The sequence below is a fragment of the Labeo rohita genome, chromosome 18, assembly GCF_022985175.1.
Source record: "Labeo rohita strain BAU-BD-2019 chromosome 18, IGBB_LRoh.1.0, whole genome shotgun sequence".
NCBI lineage: Eukaryota > Metazoa > Chordata > Actinopteri > Cypriniformes > Cyprinidae > Labeo > Labeo rohita.
The window spans coordinates 32,947,092-32,964,156 of record NC_066886.1 but is presented as its reverse complement, the minus strand read 5'-3'; the positions used below and the strand labels follow the sequence as shown (position 1 = coordinate 32,964,156).

Genomic DNA, 17,065 nt, shown 5'->3' with positions numbered 1-17,065 from the left:
ACAAATGAGTCAAATACACAAAAATGCTGAAAAACCAAAGCATCTGTGGGACCTGAAGGATTTTTCTGAAGCGGGCAGTTTAACTGTTCAGGACAAACAAGGGACTCATGAACAAAAAAACACAGCTGTGTTTATTAACACAGTATTAAGAATCAAGTGTATGTAAACTTTTGAACAGGGTCATTTTTACAAATTCAACTATTATTTTCTCTTGTAGACTATATGGAAACGTCTTTTATGTAAAATATCTTATTCACATCAGTACTAAATAAAAAAATAGTATGCTTTTTATATGACCCCTCTTATTTTGGTAAAAAAAAAAATGTATTTTAACAGCATCTCTGAGTTTTATCATAAATAGTGGTCAAACATTGAAGCTGGAGTCTTTAATCTACACAGTTTGCCCAAATAATCTGAGGCCATCAGCAATCTTTGCATTTTAAGATGTTTAACTTCTAACAACTCAGTTTTGAACTTAATCTGAGATTGAAATCTTGCAGTGAGATGGTCAACACCAACCTTATAGTTGCAAATGTGGTGCATGGCCTCGATTTCCTTCTCCAGCCAGTTGTAGAGCTGAAATCGCAGTTTGCCACCATCCACCTCATAACCTGTAGCCAGTGTCCGCAGCTCCGTCATGAGGATCTTCAAACAGGCTCTGAACTTCAGCTGTTCGGCGATCACATCCACCTCTGACTCGGCTGCAGAGTCTTCACGCTGCAGGGCTGCTGATTTGGATGGCTTTTTAGCCTCCTCATCCTCCACCTCCGGTTTCTTCATGGTCAGCCCACCCTCTTCATCCTCATCTTCATCCTTGTCATCACCCCAGTCCAACTGTAGACCCTCATCCTCCACTTTAACCAGCGGTTGACTCCAGTCCAGCCCGGCGGAGGAGTCTGCACCCCAGGCCTGACTGGGGACGGCAGGAGCTCCCCAGTCGAGATCTAAAGCCTTTCCTCCGTTCTCCTGAGGCTGGCCGGCACTGACGTTGGCCACAGATGAGCCCTTACTCAGAGAAGATGCTTTCTTAGTGACTTTAGGGATTTTGGATAAGACCTCAAGCGCCAGGAGTGGGCAGCCCACCTTAAAGTGAGCATTAGCGGTGGTGAAGAAGAGTTTCCGCTCTATCAGGTTTATTTCGTCTGCGCTGTTGCGTTCTGATGTTAGACCGACTGCAACCCCAGACGCCTCAGGCTTGGCAAAATGCCGTCGGATAATCAGAGGGTGTGCGCGCAAGTAGTTATAGAAACTAAAGACAACAGGATTGCATGATTTCACCAGGACATCTGGAAAAAAAAGAGAAATGTTCTGTCTCAAACAAACAAATGATTAGTTCACACATTCATTTGATGGACTAGTTGTTTTTCCTGAGCGATGCATGCTGTGATTATTAGGGGCCAAGCACCGAAGGTGCAAGGGCACCTATTGTATCCGTTAGCATTCCTATTATTATTCTTCTTCTGTTTCTTACGGTCGAGTCTGAAATTTGGCACACAGATAGAGGACAGTCCCATCACTAACCACAGCAAGTTTGAAGTCTAACTCAAATTCTCTAGTGCCACCACTTGTCCAAAGTTTCACTCATTTTATGCTAATAACTTCTGAACTGTAAATTTCAAATGAAAAAAATCTTTTGAACTCCAAAATTAAAAAATTGTAAGGTTTAGTTTTTTTGCTATTTTTAACAGTTAAAAAAACTACTTTTTCAAACTCGTCTTAGACGTTTTTCTGATTTTCACCAAAATTGGCTCAGATCATCTTCAGGCCATGCCGCCACAAAGTTATGGAATTCAAGTTGATTTGTCAAACTGTTCTTGAATACCACGCAAACGAATTCTACGAAAAGCACGCAAAAATGGATGTAAGGCTATATCTCCGCAACAGTTTGGCGTATTGAGACCAAACTTGGTGTGTGTTATAACAAGCATGACCTGAGGCTACCTGTAGTGTTTTGGCACAGTGCCACCTAGTGGTCAGGATATCTGGCTTAAAAAAAACAAAACAAAAAAAAACTATTTTTTCTTATACGTTCTCAATGGTTTGGCCAAAATTCACGAAACTGGTCTAGATTCGGTGGAGTATGCCAAGATATTTATTTTGGTGTAAAATGCTGTATTTCAACATATCGTCACGAAACCCGGTATGTGTCTTCGGCACCATGCGCTGACAGTACTAAAAAAGTTTGGAGGCAGCGCCACCTTGTGGTCAAAAGTTAAAATACAATTTTGAAAAATGCTAATACATTTTCTATACATTAGCCTATTGTCATTAAACTGGTCCTGATATATTCCTTTGACTTTAACGCATCAATGAATGGAAAGATGCCGAACTGCATCCGAGGCTGTATCTCTACAAACCTTTGATATTTTGACACCAAATTTTGAATGTGCCATTGTCACCTCACACTGACCACACCACATCAATTTGGTTACAGCGCCATCTATTGGTCGAGAGTGATAAACCATCAATAGTTACAATACTGTTAATAACTTCTGGTAGCATTAGCCTATTGTAATGAAACTGGTCTCAAAATATTCCTTGGGCCATGCCGACAACAAGATATCATTATTCCACGGTCAGCCGTACTTCCTGTCTGCCATTTTGATGCCGTTTTACTTTTTCGAACTCCTCCTAGACTGTTGGTCCAATTTTCACCAAAATTGAATCAGATCATCTTCAGACTGTGCTGATAAAATGTTATAGATTTCGTGTCGATAGACACTGTTTTTGTATAGCGACGTAACAACTTTGAGCCATTCCAAAGTGACCCCGAGGCTTTATCTCTACAAAGCTTTGACATATTGACACCAAACTCTGTGTGTGTGTCATTGCCACTTCACACTGAACACACCACATCGATTTGATAACAGCACCACCTACTGGTCATAAGAGACAATCCATTAAATCATATTACTAGTAGTTGTTTCACGCATTTATAATTAACTAATATTATCTTAAAATGGCTTCAGTTACTCATTGTTTCAGTTGCTTTGTAGCTTGCTGCCTTGCTTGCCTAGTGCTTGGCCCCGTAATTGCTGTTGCAGCTATATTTATTGTTAATATTTTAAGAATTTATTGGTAGGTATTAATCAGTTGCTGTAACTGATTGTAACTCTTTACCAGGGTTCTCATCATCCTCTTTGTAAATCTGCTCCAACAGTGTGTCCAGGGCTCTGGTGTAGTCCTTCATGATCCAGTACGCAATGCTCCTCAGGAACGGGTCAGGGTGCAGTTTGGTACAGGAGAAACCGCTTCCATCTCTGTTGCAGCCGAGCACCTTCTCGTACAGAATACCCTGACAGGTGGAGGAGCTCTCGTAATCAGCCTCGTAAAGACGAGCGACAATCATCGCAAGCTGGATGTCCTCCATTTTCTCCAGACAAACCTACCACAGACACAGACCAAACTGTCAAAAACACATACCAGTCATGTTTCACTCCAAAATCAGAATATTTTACCTTTTTTTTAATAGCTTTTTTTTTTTTTGCAAAATATATTTCCTACATATTTTTTTCTTTTGAGTTTTTGATGAGTTTCCTGAGTCACACAATGCGACTTTTCAATTGTCTGTTCAAAATAAACAGAAGCAAAGCTCATTTATATTCCTAACATAACTCCCACGTATCTAATTTTAACAACCTATATACAGTTGTGATCTCTCACAAGTGGTGTTATCAGTGTGTTTTGACTGCGTGCTGTCAGACATCCAGCCCAAGGTAAATTAAAGCTGTCAAATGTCCATCAGAAGGTTTATCTGTGATGTTTAGACTAAACTGAAGCGCTCAGGGCTGTTATATCACACTCCACTCTTCACAGACGACCACACGCTCTATGACGTCACAACCAAACCAAACCAACCTCAGCAGACTCCACATCTAAGAGATCAACAACACACACTTTCTATATTCTCCAAGGAATGAATTTTAGCACAGTTAAAATAGGATGGCGCAGACCTCAATGGCGTCTTTCAGGGAGCCAGCGAGCAGGAAAAAAGCAGCCGACTGCTCAAAGCGCTGTTTGCCCAGGAGAGAGAAGGCGTTCTTTAAAGCCGCCTTCCTCCAGCGGTCCTCACTGAAGTTGTGGCTAAAAAACTGGGTCATCTTCTCATCGTGTTGAGACCTACACAGAAATCAATACATAAATAAGCAGGCGGAAATTTCAAGAGAACAGCACACTGCATATGAGCTGCAGCTATGTGAAAGTAACACTGTATCTATGAATAAGAGTCAGGGAGTTTGAAGTACCTGAAGAGACCCCAGAGAACAGCCTTCTTCTTCATGGCCAGATAGAAGAGAGCTGCATCCAGTGGATCATTATGCCTCTGAAATGCTGCTTTGGCTACCTATAAAAGATGGTATCAAGCATATTTATTCTGTTTCTTTTTTTGCTAAACATTTAGTTGCAGCTGAATACCATGAACAAAAATCAACAGGCTACATAAAAACAAGATTCACTTAAGAGCTGTTTGCAAAAGAGCTGCGTGATTCTGGATAAATTGGGTTGTTGTCGATTTTTTGTGGTTGTGGTTCTCTTCTGATTCTGAAGAAAAAAAACATTAGACAACTAAACGAAATCACATGTAGGCCTAATTTAAGTAAATGATTCAGTGATTCATTCAAGATTTACTTGGTTCATTACTGGATGAATCAGTGTTTTTGAATGAATGATCAAAGACAAATACATTATTAACATATCTTCTGGCATAACAATGTAATCGATAAATCTTTAACATTATTTGGAATGTCAAATTAACTTTCAAAATGATGATTTACTCTATTTTGATCTCTACCGCACATATAAGAGTTTATATCCAGACTATAAACTTTTATCCCAGTACTTCTGTGATTATTTGAATGTTTGTAACACAGAAATAATGAACTGTGTGGTTGAAAAGACAGTACATGACAGTGGCTCTCTTTGTGTCAGCGGCAGCACAAACGCAGATTTGAATGTTCAAATCACATCGAACGCTGCACGGAAGAAAGACTGAGGTATCAAACAGATAAATCATTGTAATTTAGAAACAGAATCACGTTGGTATTTAAATTGTGTTTGTGATATTTAACGATTTGTTAAATTAAAATGCTTGGTCATATTTGTGGTGACACATCTATTGCAACATGTTTTGCTTATCACAAATATTACAGGCTACTTTTGCTTTTTCGACTTCTGATCACAAATGCAGCCATATTTTGGAGCGCTATGCGCTTAGATTAGTGAGCAAGGTCCTGGCAGATCGCTGGGTGGGGTCCTCACAGATGAAAACAAATAAACCAAAAAAGTACAGCGTACAGGAATCGATAGGTGGAATCAAAATTTTAATTTCACAAGTAGTATTTGATTCCTGACCTTAAGTGTCCGATTGTGGAATCGGAATCGATTTTCGATACCCAACCCTATCTATCTTCTGTGTAAAAAATGTTGTGTGTGAGCAAGTTTGTTTTTGTGGACTTACCTTCTCCACCATCCGCCTCAGAGTGTTAATGTTTCTGATCCACCAGCCGACGCCCACCGCTCTGAGCTCAGACCACTGCGGATCTCCTCTCTGCATGGCAGGAATCATGTTCAGCATCTCCTCCTCAGCTTCTGAGTGGAACGCCCATGCAAAGTGACACGTGGACACGCCTGGACACACAAACACAGCATATAGGCATCTTCCAGATTTATTTCCTGGTGGTGGAAATGCTTTAGCACCACCTTATCTCACTGAGAAAGCATTTTGGAGTGTGATGTGTGCATGCATGTTTGTGCATGTCAAGTTTGTGTTACCCTGATGCAGCAGCTGCATCCTGTAGAGGGGGGGCAGAGATGTCAGCAGACAAGTATGTAACCTCATGGCCAGCAGGTAACGTAGACCACACTCGTCTAGAGCCTCTCCACCTGCAGAAACACACAATTATTTCACCACAACCCTGTTGCCTTTTTAACTTTTGATTCTTCTTCTACAAGGTGATTCCACTGCATTGCATTTAAAAAGCGTGCTGGGAGATCTTCACTCTCTGACATATGACTCTGTCATCAGAGCGTTAATGATGTTCAGAGCACACACAATCCTGAACATATTCCAGACCACAATCTGCATCACCTCCTAATGACTCTGATCACACCTGATCCAATTAAACATTTAACAGCACAGACATCCAGCACATCAAAACTCAGAGACTCATTAAAAACTTCCTCTACTGGGAAACTGAGGATTGAACTTTGAAGTTCATCTAATGTCAGATGAATCAGAACTACAGTATGATTTATCCTACTGTCCCTGAACTTTTTTTCCTTGCATTTGGGCTCCAGCAAGCTCTGGAACATTGTGTTAAGGTTTTGTACTAAAGAGACTAAATAAAAAAGATCTGAGCTATAGGTAACATGGATAAAGCCTGATATGTTTAATGTTGACAATAAATAATAATACCAAGGTTATTCCAAAAAGTTTTATAATGGTTCTCTCTTCATGTACTCGGTTAACCTCACTGACATACTAGACAGTCAGCATGAGACAAAACTAATTTTAGTGCAACTGTTAAGGACTTTTTGTTGTATGTGAATATTTAAACAGAACAGTTTTACATACGGAACTGAAATACAGTTTCTATTTTAAATTTTATGTTCTTTGATATCACAATGTGGCCTACACCACAAGTCAAAGGAGGAAGATGCTTGCTGGGGCCAGATGGTGTAATTACTAACTCTTCCAGCAGGGGGAAAACAACAAAATCCAAAATCTTTATATTTTTTTATATGGCTAAAAGGGATACTTCACCCAAAAATGAAAATTACCCCATGAATTACTCACCCTCAAGCCATCTTAAGTGTATATGACTTTCTTCTTTCAGACTAATACAATGAGAGTTGCATTAAAAAAACTCTTTCAAGCTTTATAAATGGCAGTGAATTGTATTTGTCTGAAAGAAAAAAAAATCATATACACCTAGGATGGCCTGAGGTTGAATAAATCAAGGAATTATTTATATTTTTGGGTGAACTACTTCTTGAAGCTAAACTCTCGAAGACCAGAGTTTCCCACCCCTAATAGTGTTTAAAGGTGATGCGTGAAATTCTTCATTTGCGGAGACAACTGTACTGTAAGTATCCCAATCGTCTGTTGTTTTCCTTGAAAAGTGTAACGACTGTGGTATGGAGTAACTAGCAAAGCGAAGCTTTATTTAAAGGAGAAGTCCACTTCCAGAACAAAAATGTACAGATAATGTACATTTTGGAAGTTCAAAATCGGGGCACCATAGCAGTCCATTACATGGAGAAAAATCCTGGAGAAAAATGTTTTCCTCAAAAAACTATTTCTTTACACCTGAATAAAGAAAGACGTGAACATCTTGGATGACAAGGGGGTGAGTACGTTATCTGTAAATTGTTGTTCTGGAAGTGGACTTCTCCTTTAAGTATACAAACAAACCTAACACAGCAACACTGGCTCAACCAATGACTTTGAGGCAGAAGTAAACTCACCGGTGTACTGTTTATCCGTGGGTCCTGCTACTTCTGCACTAGTGGTCGCCACAGTATCGGCGAGAGCCACAAGGAACATCTGCTCGAGGCGTGTGAGACCTGGCAGGCTGGAGTGCATAAGATGTGAAGACAGCACCTGTGCATGTTCAGGGCCAAAGTACGTGGGGCCGTACTGCGACAGGTTAATCACACGAGACTTCTTCTCTGGTTTCTCAGCAGCAAAGCTCACAAAATCGTCGGTGGTGACAGTCTGCACCTGGAACAGATCAGCGTACTGATCATCTGATTGTTTCTGCATCTCACGTTCTGCCCCTTTTCCGGCTTTGCCCACTTCCTCTCCCGGCTTGTAGGAGGTGTCCTGGTCCGCAGACAGTAGGGCGTATAGTGGAAGCGGAGGAATGGAGTTGATTTCGGTGTAATCACGCCCACCATCTCGGCCAGCAACGATAGTGTCCTTTGCTGTGCTACCCGTCACACTAATGGTTCGGGATAGGTGCCTCCTGGCGCCTCCCTCTCCTGCCTCCACATCCCTCACCACTGCAACCTCTCCAGCAATGCACTTGACCAGGTGCGCCAGAATGGCCTTGGCACGACGTACCCTTCCGAGGTCCATAAGCTCTAGGAGTTGGGTTGGATGGTATTGCGGAAGAGTGGGCGATAATGAATGGGCCGCCTCAAACAAGCCTCCATCTTGAATCACCGCCGGAGGGCGGAACGCATCGTCGATTCCCGCACTGCCCTCGAAGACACTCTTAGATCGTGCTCTGCCCTCATTTGAGACAGACATAGTGCGACCTCCAACGCCCTCTGGGGATGAGATGCTGTTGTCGTCGGAGTCGCCCGGTTTCTCGTCCTGCCTCCACTGCGCATAAACCTGCATCTCGCAATCCATGCCCACCACCAGGATGCCATCACGCACCCAGGACAAAGACACCGGCAAGGACGGGGTGCCGTCGACGGAAGAGACGAGGTTTACGGACCTCAGGAGCACCCAACGAGAGCGAATTCCCTGCTTTATACTGCCCCCTAGAGGCAGGGTGACTGCAGGGTGATCTTTCACTCCTGTCTGCTCTGCGACAACCCCTGAGATGCGTCCGTACATAAGGATGTTGGATCCAACCCCGACCGTCAGGATGTGCGACCCATCTTCTTTAGACAGCCAGTCCAGGTGCACAAAGTGTTTAATATTGGGACTGTCTTTGGACACAAACAGATCTGACTTGCTATAGACAACCAAATTGCTATCAACACTAACACGTGGATCTAACGTTTTCACAGGTTTGCTAAAATCGTCAAGGTGGATCGTCTGTTCCAGAACCCACTCCGAGCCGCCCGTCGACTCGCACTCGTAGATCGATACATGCATGGAGAAGTCCTGAGGCATGCCAATCTCATTCCCAGGTGACATCTGTTTGAACGACACAGCAAGTCTTCCCGTGTAGGAGCAGCTGACCGCAACGGGGCGGCCCGCAACACACACAGAGCTGTCGTTGTCGTCTTCCTCTTTCAGGAGTCTCCAGTGCTCCCACCGATATGAACGTGTCTCTTCGGGGTTTGCCGCCGATAAGTCCATGTCCACCCTACAGTGCCAGAACCTGACACGTCCATCAGAACAGGTGGTCACGATCAGGTACGGAGCCAAACACACAGGGTAGATAGAGGAGGAGCTCAAGTGACCTTTGAAAAGAACACCCAATATTTTTATTAATCACATGACGCTTTCATAACAGAACACAAACACAAACCATCCACATCCACAAACGGCTGATTATACAAGGCAATATAAAATTATCCAATATTAAGAATACTTCAATGATTAGAACACATTTGTGACCCAAGACCAAAAAGTCATAAGTTGCACAGGTATATTTGTAGCAGTAGCCAGCAATACATTGTATAGATCAAAATGATCGATTTTATGCTAAAATCATTAAGATATAGTAAAGATCACGTTCCATGAAGATATTTTGTTAATTTCCTACCATAAATATATCAAAACTTAACTTTTGATTAGTAATATGCATTGCTAAGAACTTCATTTGGACAACTTTAAAGGCGATTTTCTCAATATTTTGATTTTTTGCACCCTCAGATTCCACATTTTTAAATAGTTGCATCTCGACCAAATATCTTTCATTATATTAAATAATTCATTATATTAAATAAATAAACAATAAACCACAAATAAATGTAAAAGAAAATAAAAAAAAAAATAAAATAATAATAATAATAATAATAATAATAATAATAATTATTAATAATTAGAATGAGATCAACAAATATATGGCAGAGTTCCACAAACATGGGTTAAATTCACAAATAAATAAAATGAGATTTGCAAAAAATAATAAATAAATAAAAACATTCATTTACAATATGTTATGTCACAAACACAACTCTGCCCGGCATTTATGTGTGAATTATGTCCTGTAAATTTATGGATTTCCTCCTATGCATTTGTGGATTTTTAGATCCTAAAACATTTCTAAACAAATCCACAAATTGGTGGACTCCAACTCAAACCAATCAGATAATAGCTACATTGTGCTGACCAATCATAGCACATTTAATCCATGTTTGTGAAACTCTAACATATATTTGTGGATCTCATTCTATTTATTTGTGAATTTGTTTAATTTTTTGATATAATTTTACTTATTTGTGGATCAAAATCTATTTATTTAGAATAATCGGGGGGGGGCTTTAGTATAGTGAACAATTCTCACTATTAAGTAGTAAATCATTAACATATTGGCTATTTATTGGTACTTATAAAGCACCTATTTTGCATTACCACATTCTACATACGTAATACTACCCAATACCTGAACTTAACAACTATCTTACTAATTATTAATAAGTAGCAAATTACAAGTTTATTGAGGCAAAGGCCATAGTTTAATGGTAGTGTGAACTGGTCCTTAAAATAAAAGTATGACCAAAAAACAATGAATATATGAATATATGATCATACCAGCGGAGGGCGTGGCTCTGATTAGCTCCACCCCTGGTGGAAGGTCTAGCCGCTGACTGTAGACCAGTTTAGAGCTCAGGATGAGTTTGCTGGCTGACTGCAGGTTGGCGGAAGAGGAGGAGCGAGGCAGCGGACTGTGACCTGGAGTGGTGTCAGGAGATGAGTCAGCATAGTTTTGACTCAAAGGAACCGTCAGCTGGTTCTGGAACACGTGATCATTTACTGGCTCTTCTGCAAAGATTGGAAAGACAGTAACATGTAACAGTAATCAATCATGACACTAATTTCATTAAATGCATTTAGGACATAGACGGAGACAGAACAGAAACATACAGAGACAGTACAATACAGAGTGCAGATGTACATTATTGATGCCCAACGGATAAATAAGTGCACCATTTCCTTGTAAATTATTTCCAGCTCTGAAAAACAAATGAGTCATTAGAGGAAGTATCAGCTTTCCATTCATGAGACTCCCTTCACAATTTCCCCTCATAAGCTGTCTGCCGACAGCTGTGTCATCGTGTCACAAATAACCCACATCATACACACCCACACACGCCTGCACCGAGCGCAGATGAAGATGCCACATCTGTAATACTGAGTTCCGATTGGCATCCTTCTCGATCACCACCAGATAGAACTTTTCTGAGAAAGGAGGAGGCTGGTACTCTAGAAACAAAGATAACTCAAATGTAATGCTCTGTAAAAACTCCGCAAACCAGAATTAAAAGGAAAGAAAAGGTGTTTGTACCATCTGCGGAGGGAGCGCTAGTAATGTTGAAATCTGGAATGTCTTCATGCGGTTTGTAGCCTAAAATAAAATCCTCCTGGAATACGTGGAGCAGCTGTGTGTTTGAGCCACACTGCAAGACACAAACATACATGAAATATTATACACGTTAATCAAACAAACTTGCATGTGTACACAAACAGATTTAGACCCCACCTGGTTAGTAATGACATCCAGCTCTATGATGCAGCCGGGTCGGGCAGTGGACTGCTGACTCACAATGTTGAATACTTCACCCACCAGTTTCTGTACATACAACCAGGCACCAGACATTGTCAATCAAATCAACTGACATTTGACATGACATTTATCATACGTTAACTGACAGATAAGGACATTATTTTTATCAAATCCACTTTGAGAGGCTCTTACAGAGGTCTCTGGGTCAGAGAGTTCATCCAGTAGTTTGCGGGCATCCACCACAGCCTGATACAGACGCAGGTTTTTACCATCAGACGCCACAAAGCACGCACTTGCTGAGTTACAGTAGGTTCCTGACATAAACACAAACATCTTTATTAAGCCCAACACAATAACAACCTAATGAAATATAGCTGGAAGCAGCAATTACAGGGGTTCAAGCGCATAAGGCATTTAAGCATATAAGGAAACAGACATTACATATTATCTAGCAAAGGCTGTACCAATATAAATCAATGTTTAAAAAAGCATTTTGGCAAATTCAGGTAATTTACTATAGAGATATTAATTTTTTTTTTTAAATTTATGACTGTTATAGCGCCAGCTGTGGCCTGATCCCCTTAAAACTTTGCAGGCTTGTTTAGAGCAGGTTTTGGTTTTCAGTTTTGAGTTTTTCTTAAATTTGGACAGGCCCCTTTTCTAAACGACCCCATTATAGCTTCCAAAACGGCAAATTTCAATTTTTTGAATTATTATTGGCCTAGAGAGTCCAGAGAATTGTACTGTAGTGCTTTTTCCGAAACTGAGCAAAAAATCTAGAACTAGTTTGTAAACGTAGGTTTTTGACATCTTCTCAACCATTTAACAAACAATTCAATTAACAGCAATGGTTGTAGAGGCAAAGTTTTCCAGAAAGAGGAGTTCTATCATATGATACGTATATTGTGTTTATGTGCGAAAAAACATTTAGTCCCATATAAAATTGCAGTATTGCCCTCCAGTGGCCGATTTCTTTCAAATTTCCCACAGACCTTTGGGGCCACGAGTCAAACAGGCCCACCAAGTTTTGTTCCAATCAGCCTCCGTTAACCTTGTCTAACAGGTGCTCAAATTTGTCGGTTAGTGGTGGCCATAATTTTTGGGATACGCACACGTCCTTGTAGACACTTCTGGCACTTCGGACCAAGACCGTGCATGCACATTTTTCATGTTGATAGGACAAATAGTTGAGTTACAGCTATTTTTATGTTTTTTTCCCCCTCTTATAGTGCCACCAAGTGGCCAGAAAGCCATGTTGTGTTGTTTTCCACATCTTCTTGTGCTTGAATGTACAAATACGTACAAAAGTATGTCAAATACCCATACCCTAGTACTGGATAGTTGTAAGGGAATTGCTTAGATGGTTCTGTGTAGCTGTTAGGTTGCTACTATGCAGTTCTGGATAGTTGCAAGGATGTTGTTAAGGTGCTCTACTTTATCATTCATCATAGCTCTAATTGCTAAGCAAACAGTGCAGGTTTGGATAGGCCTATACTATCCAAATAATGCATTATATGCCAAACTAAACATTTCGTTTCTAAGGTTAGATACAGCTATGGTGTTAAACTCACCGAGCACTGAGCTAGGGATAAGCGTTGGCAGCCAGGCCACGTTGGAGAACGCGGATGTGTGGAGCGAGTTGATTCGTGCTAGCTCCGACACGCCCCCTGTGCAGGACAGTGGCCCAATATGATCGACTCTCCAGAGGATCAGCTCACTGTAGATCGCGTTCGGGTCGTGGAACGTACGCGTGGCTGCATTTCGCAGTTGTTTACGAGGAACGCCTCTCATTGGCCTGGTGGGTTGTAGAGCCACGCCCCCAATCTGATCTCCATCAATGCTACCGGATCCAGAGGGCGGAGTCAGCAGTGCATTATGATGAGATGATGTCAGCAGCAAGGGAAGGACCGTGTGACAGGCCAAATCATTGAGATGGAATCTGTGTCCGCAGTAACGGAACTTGTGCGAAACTGTGAGGACGTTCGAAAAGGCCGACTTCTCAGCAAAGGTCACAGCCCATTGGTTGAGCGAGCCGTCCACGTGTTTGGACACCATCATGACGGCGGGGCCGATGACAGCAGCCAGAGAGTGTCCGAGAGCACTGAGCCCCGCGGACGCAGATGCGCTCTGAGGAACCCGCCGCTCACTTCTCTTATCCTCCAGAGCACTGCAGTTTTCTTGGTCCATAAAGGTACAGGCGTACATCATGATGTTCTTACTGAGGGAGTTAGCATCGCCCGTGGGGAACGCCACAGGGATACGAGAGGAGAACGACACCTGAGGAAGAAAAACAAATGGATTTCATTTCATTTATCAGGGTGATTAGTAGTGTATTAGTGTGTTAACGTAAGTTTCTGGGGACAGTAGAGGCTGGACAACATTTATGAACGTAACATAATATTTTAAACTGTCATACAAAATTAAAAATAGAGTTTATTTGCTATCCATTGACAAGGTATGAAGTCTATGCTGTTTTCAAAAAATCATAAAACATTATTTGTAGAGCGCCCACTATACAATAATCTAATTTTGAGCTATTTGCTTTCGATATAAAAGAGTCTCAGCTTTCAAAGAAAATAAATGTTGTTTTGATGGCGTTTAATGTGACATGACAAATTGCTGTTGCCGCCTCATTCAGTTCGATTATCTCTTCCTCTATACTAACAGTTATAAAATGAAACGAAAATGTATGAAATGAAAAGGTATGTTGAAAGAAACAGGACAACTTAATAAAAAGCATCTTGTCTCGTAATTGCTCAGTCTTTGTTTCAACCATGTAAAGATGTCAATACAACAGCTTGAAAACAATGTCATGTTACTTTTTTTTAAAAAATATATTACAATGTAACATTAAATAACATTATGTTATAATGTTATACAATGTTACATTGTAATATATTTACCAAAAATATATTTATATATGCAAATATTAACATTTACTCCAGCAAAACCATTCAATGTCCATAGTTTGTTGTTTAGCTAGAAAAAAGAGCATTCTGCTAAAAATATGCACTATATCACATATTGATTTTATTTTTTACCAAACATGTTGTCTTATCATTTAATGCATGTATGTTTGAATTAACCACTCATGAAAAGTTTTTATTACAGCCACCATTTAAGTGTTCACATGTGACCCTGGACCATAAAACCAGTCATAAGGGTCAATTTTTTTCCAAATTGAGATTAATACATCATCTGAAAGCTGCATAAATAATCTTTCTATTGATGTATGGTTTGCTATGATAGAACAATATTTGGCCGAGATACAACTATTTGAAAATCTGTAATCTGAGGGTGCAAAAAATTAAAATATTGAGAAAATCACCTTTAAAGTTGTCCAAATGAAGTTCTTAACATTGCGTATTACTAACCAAAACATAAGTTGTGATATATTTACAGTAGGAATTTTACAAGATATCTTAATGGAACATGATCTTTACTTAATATCCTAATGATTTTTGGCACATTTTTGGCAATAATTTTGACCCATACAATGTATTTTTGGCCATTGCTACAAATATACTCCAGCGACTTAAGACTGCTTTTGTGGTCCAGGGTCACAAATTTCAACAACAAAGTGGAGTAGAAACATAATTATCTCATTATAAAGTTGATATAAAAACCGCTGTATCTGCAATTTAAATGTTTGTTTGCAATTCATTTCTACTGTTATTTATTCATAAATGTGCATTATTTATTATTAAATAAACTTGTTTTTGGCTTCTGGCTCACTGAAAATTTTAACCTTGGTTTCTGGTGAAAATCATTACGATTCATCATTTGTCATAACCATGACTTCTGAATGAGCATCTTACCTGAACCTGTCTGAAGATGCCGGGTATGAACTCATCCAGGTACTTGACGTGCCAGACGAGGAAGGATCCGTCGTGTGGGTGAATAGTGAAGAGCATGTCTGGACTCTTGTTCCACTCCAGGATGAGAGTCTCCAGCTTCCGATCCAGCAAAACAGAGGGCAGAGGAACACTGCTGCTCGAACCTGGAGAAGAGGCCTTGGTGCTGCCCTCCTGATCTCCCTCCTCATGTTCTGATGAGCCTTTATCAGACATCTCATCCAGATCTAACAAAAACACAAAAGAGCACATCATACAACATTCTGTAAATATGTAGCGCAGTGTCTTAAAGACACTGATACAAACGATATTTGCAGCTTTTAGTCATGTTTCTGTTAGCTTTAAGTTTAATGTATACTGTAACAGGTTTATTCATAAAGTAATACCAAAGTCAAACTTGGCTGCCCCCTCCTGCTCAAAGTCTTCAGTGGGTTGTTCCAGGTGTTGCTCAGAAAGTTTGCGCAGCTGCTGCATGAACAGGTCCATGGAGGTGGTGAAGCTCAGATCTTTATTATTCAGCCAGTGAACCACAAACCCTCCGCTGACGTCCTCAGAGAACAGGCCCGATCCAGCCAGCGCTGCGGGGATATCTGATGACAGAGAGAAAGATCACACTACTGTCTGTGTGTGTGAAAGCATACGTGTACACGTGTTTTAAAATGTCTTTCTTTTTATTTTCAAACGATCACACTTTTATTTTCTAACCCCACCCATAAACTAGAACAGAAATGGGCAATTTTTAAATAAATAAAATATTGTTTAGTATGTTCTTTTAATAAAGCTTACTGTATCATTTTTGATACGATTTCTAAAACCTTTTAATTATAAACACATACAGTTTTGTACAATCAACAACACGTCTTCTTTTTAGCAAGTAAAAGGGTTATTTTAGTAAAAATGTTGTGGTACACATGCTTTTTGCTGTGAAATCTATAGTAAAAAAGTAAAAGTAAAAATTTAAATAACTTTTAAATTGTTAATATTTTAAGATGAACACTTACAGCATTAAAGCAACTTGATTATCCATACACAATTTATTTTATTTAATTTTAATTATTTATTTTTAGAAAAATCAAGTTGAATTCCAGGGCCTGTATTCTTAAAGCTTCTAAGAATCCTCTCAGAAAGCTCCTAATTTAGCTGAACAATTTCTACGTAGGAGTCTTAGCTTAAGAGTAATTCAGGACCAATCTAAGAGCAACTCTGAATCTTAGTGAGGAAGCAGGGCTGACCCCGTTGCTAGCTATGACACAGCCTTTTAAAGACTGTGATTGGTTGGTTGTCCAAAAATGGAAATAAAAGAGTACAGGGTCTATAAACAAATCATTGATTCATATAATAAGCAATCAGGATTTTATTTACCACCAAATTTTCATATGTTTTTGGTCAGTTTGGGTCTCTGAATAAAACATTCAAATAAAGTTAAATAAACTGTTACATTACCAAAAAAGCTGTTGACGAGGCTGGAGGAAGTGTCCTTATAAACTATGTTCACGCTACAGTCGCTGTGTAATTTTATAAAATTGTGTTCTTGTAAACCATGTTTACAAACACAAGTGTGTGTGTGAGTGTGTGTATGTGCACCTGTGTTGGGATTGATGCTGGCAGAGATGTGGAAGTGGCAGAGGGCGTTGGCGTGGTGAGAGATGTGGCGGTGAGTTTCGTGGGACCCCAGCTGGCTGGGCAGCAGCTCGGTGTGGGCCACCAGAGCGGACGATCTTCTGCGGCCCCTGCGCAGGTGCTTGAGGTGGTGGATAGACTGAATGGAACAGACAATTTTTATCATCACAAACAGAACTC

General features: G+C 40.2%; 1 protein-coding gene across 7 annotated transcripts in view; it reads right to left on the bottom strand.

Moving 5' to 3' along the window:
• The window catches only part of dmxl2 (Dmx-like 2), a 64,662-nt gene that overhangs the window by 25,792 nt on the left and 21,805 nt on the right, over positions 1 to 17,065 (bottom strand). For all 7 annotated transcript variants that reach the window (XM_051135913.1, XM_051135918.1, XM_051135915.1 and 4 more), the window contains exons 9-24: positions 16,850 to 17,024; positions 15,652 to 15,855; positions 15,230 to 15,492; positions 12,983 to 13,688; positions 11,604 to 11,725; positions 11,388 to 11,477; positions 11,193 to 11,304; positions 10,991 to 11,110; positions 10,439 to 10,669; positions 7,465 to 9,141; positions 5,770 to 5,880; positions 5,456 to 5,625; positions 4,245 to 4,342; positions 3,954 to 4,119; positions 3,121 to 3,385; positions 520 to 1,286 (exon numbers count right to left, since the gene is read on the bottom strand). In XM_051135913.1, coding sequence (XP_050991870.1) covers positions 520 to 1,286; positions 3,121 to 3,385; positions 3,954 to 4,119; positions 4,245 to 4,342; positions 5,456 to 5,625; positions 5,770 to 5,880; positions 7,465 to 9,141; positions 10,439 to 10,669; positions 10,991 to 11,110; positions 11,193 to 11,304; positions 11,388 to 11,477; positions 11,604 to 11,725; positions 12,983 to 13,688; positions 15,230 to 15,492; positions 15,652 to 15,855; positions 16,850 to 17,024 — 5,277 coding nt within the window. The remainder of the gene's footprint in view (positions 1 to 519; positions 1,287 to 3,120; positions 3,386 to 3,953; positions 4,120 to 4,244; positions 4,343 to 5,455; positions 5,626 to 5,769; positions 5,881 to 7,464; positions 9,142 to 10,438; positions 10,670 to 10,990; positions 11,111 to 11,192; positions 11,305 to 11,387; positions 11,478 to 11,603; positions 11,726 to 12,982; positions 13,689 to 15,229; positions 15,493 to 15,651; positions 15,856 to 16,849; positions 17,025 to 17,065) is intronic.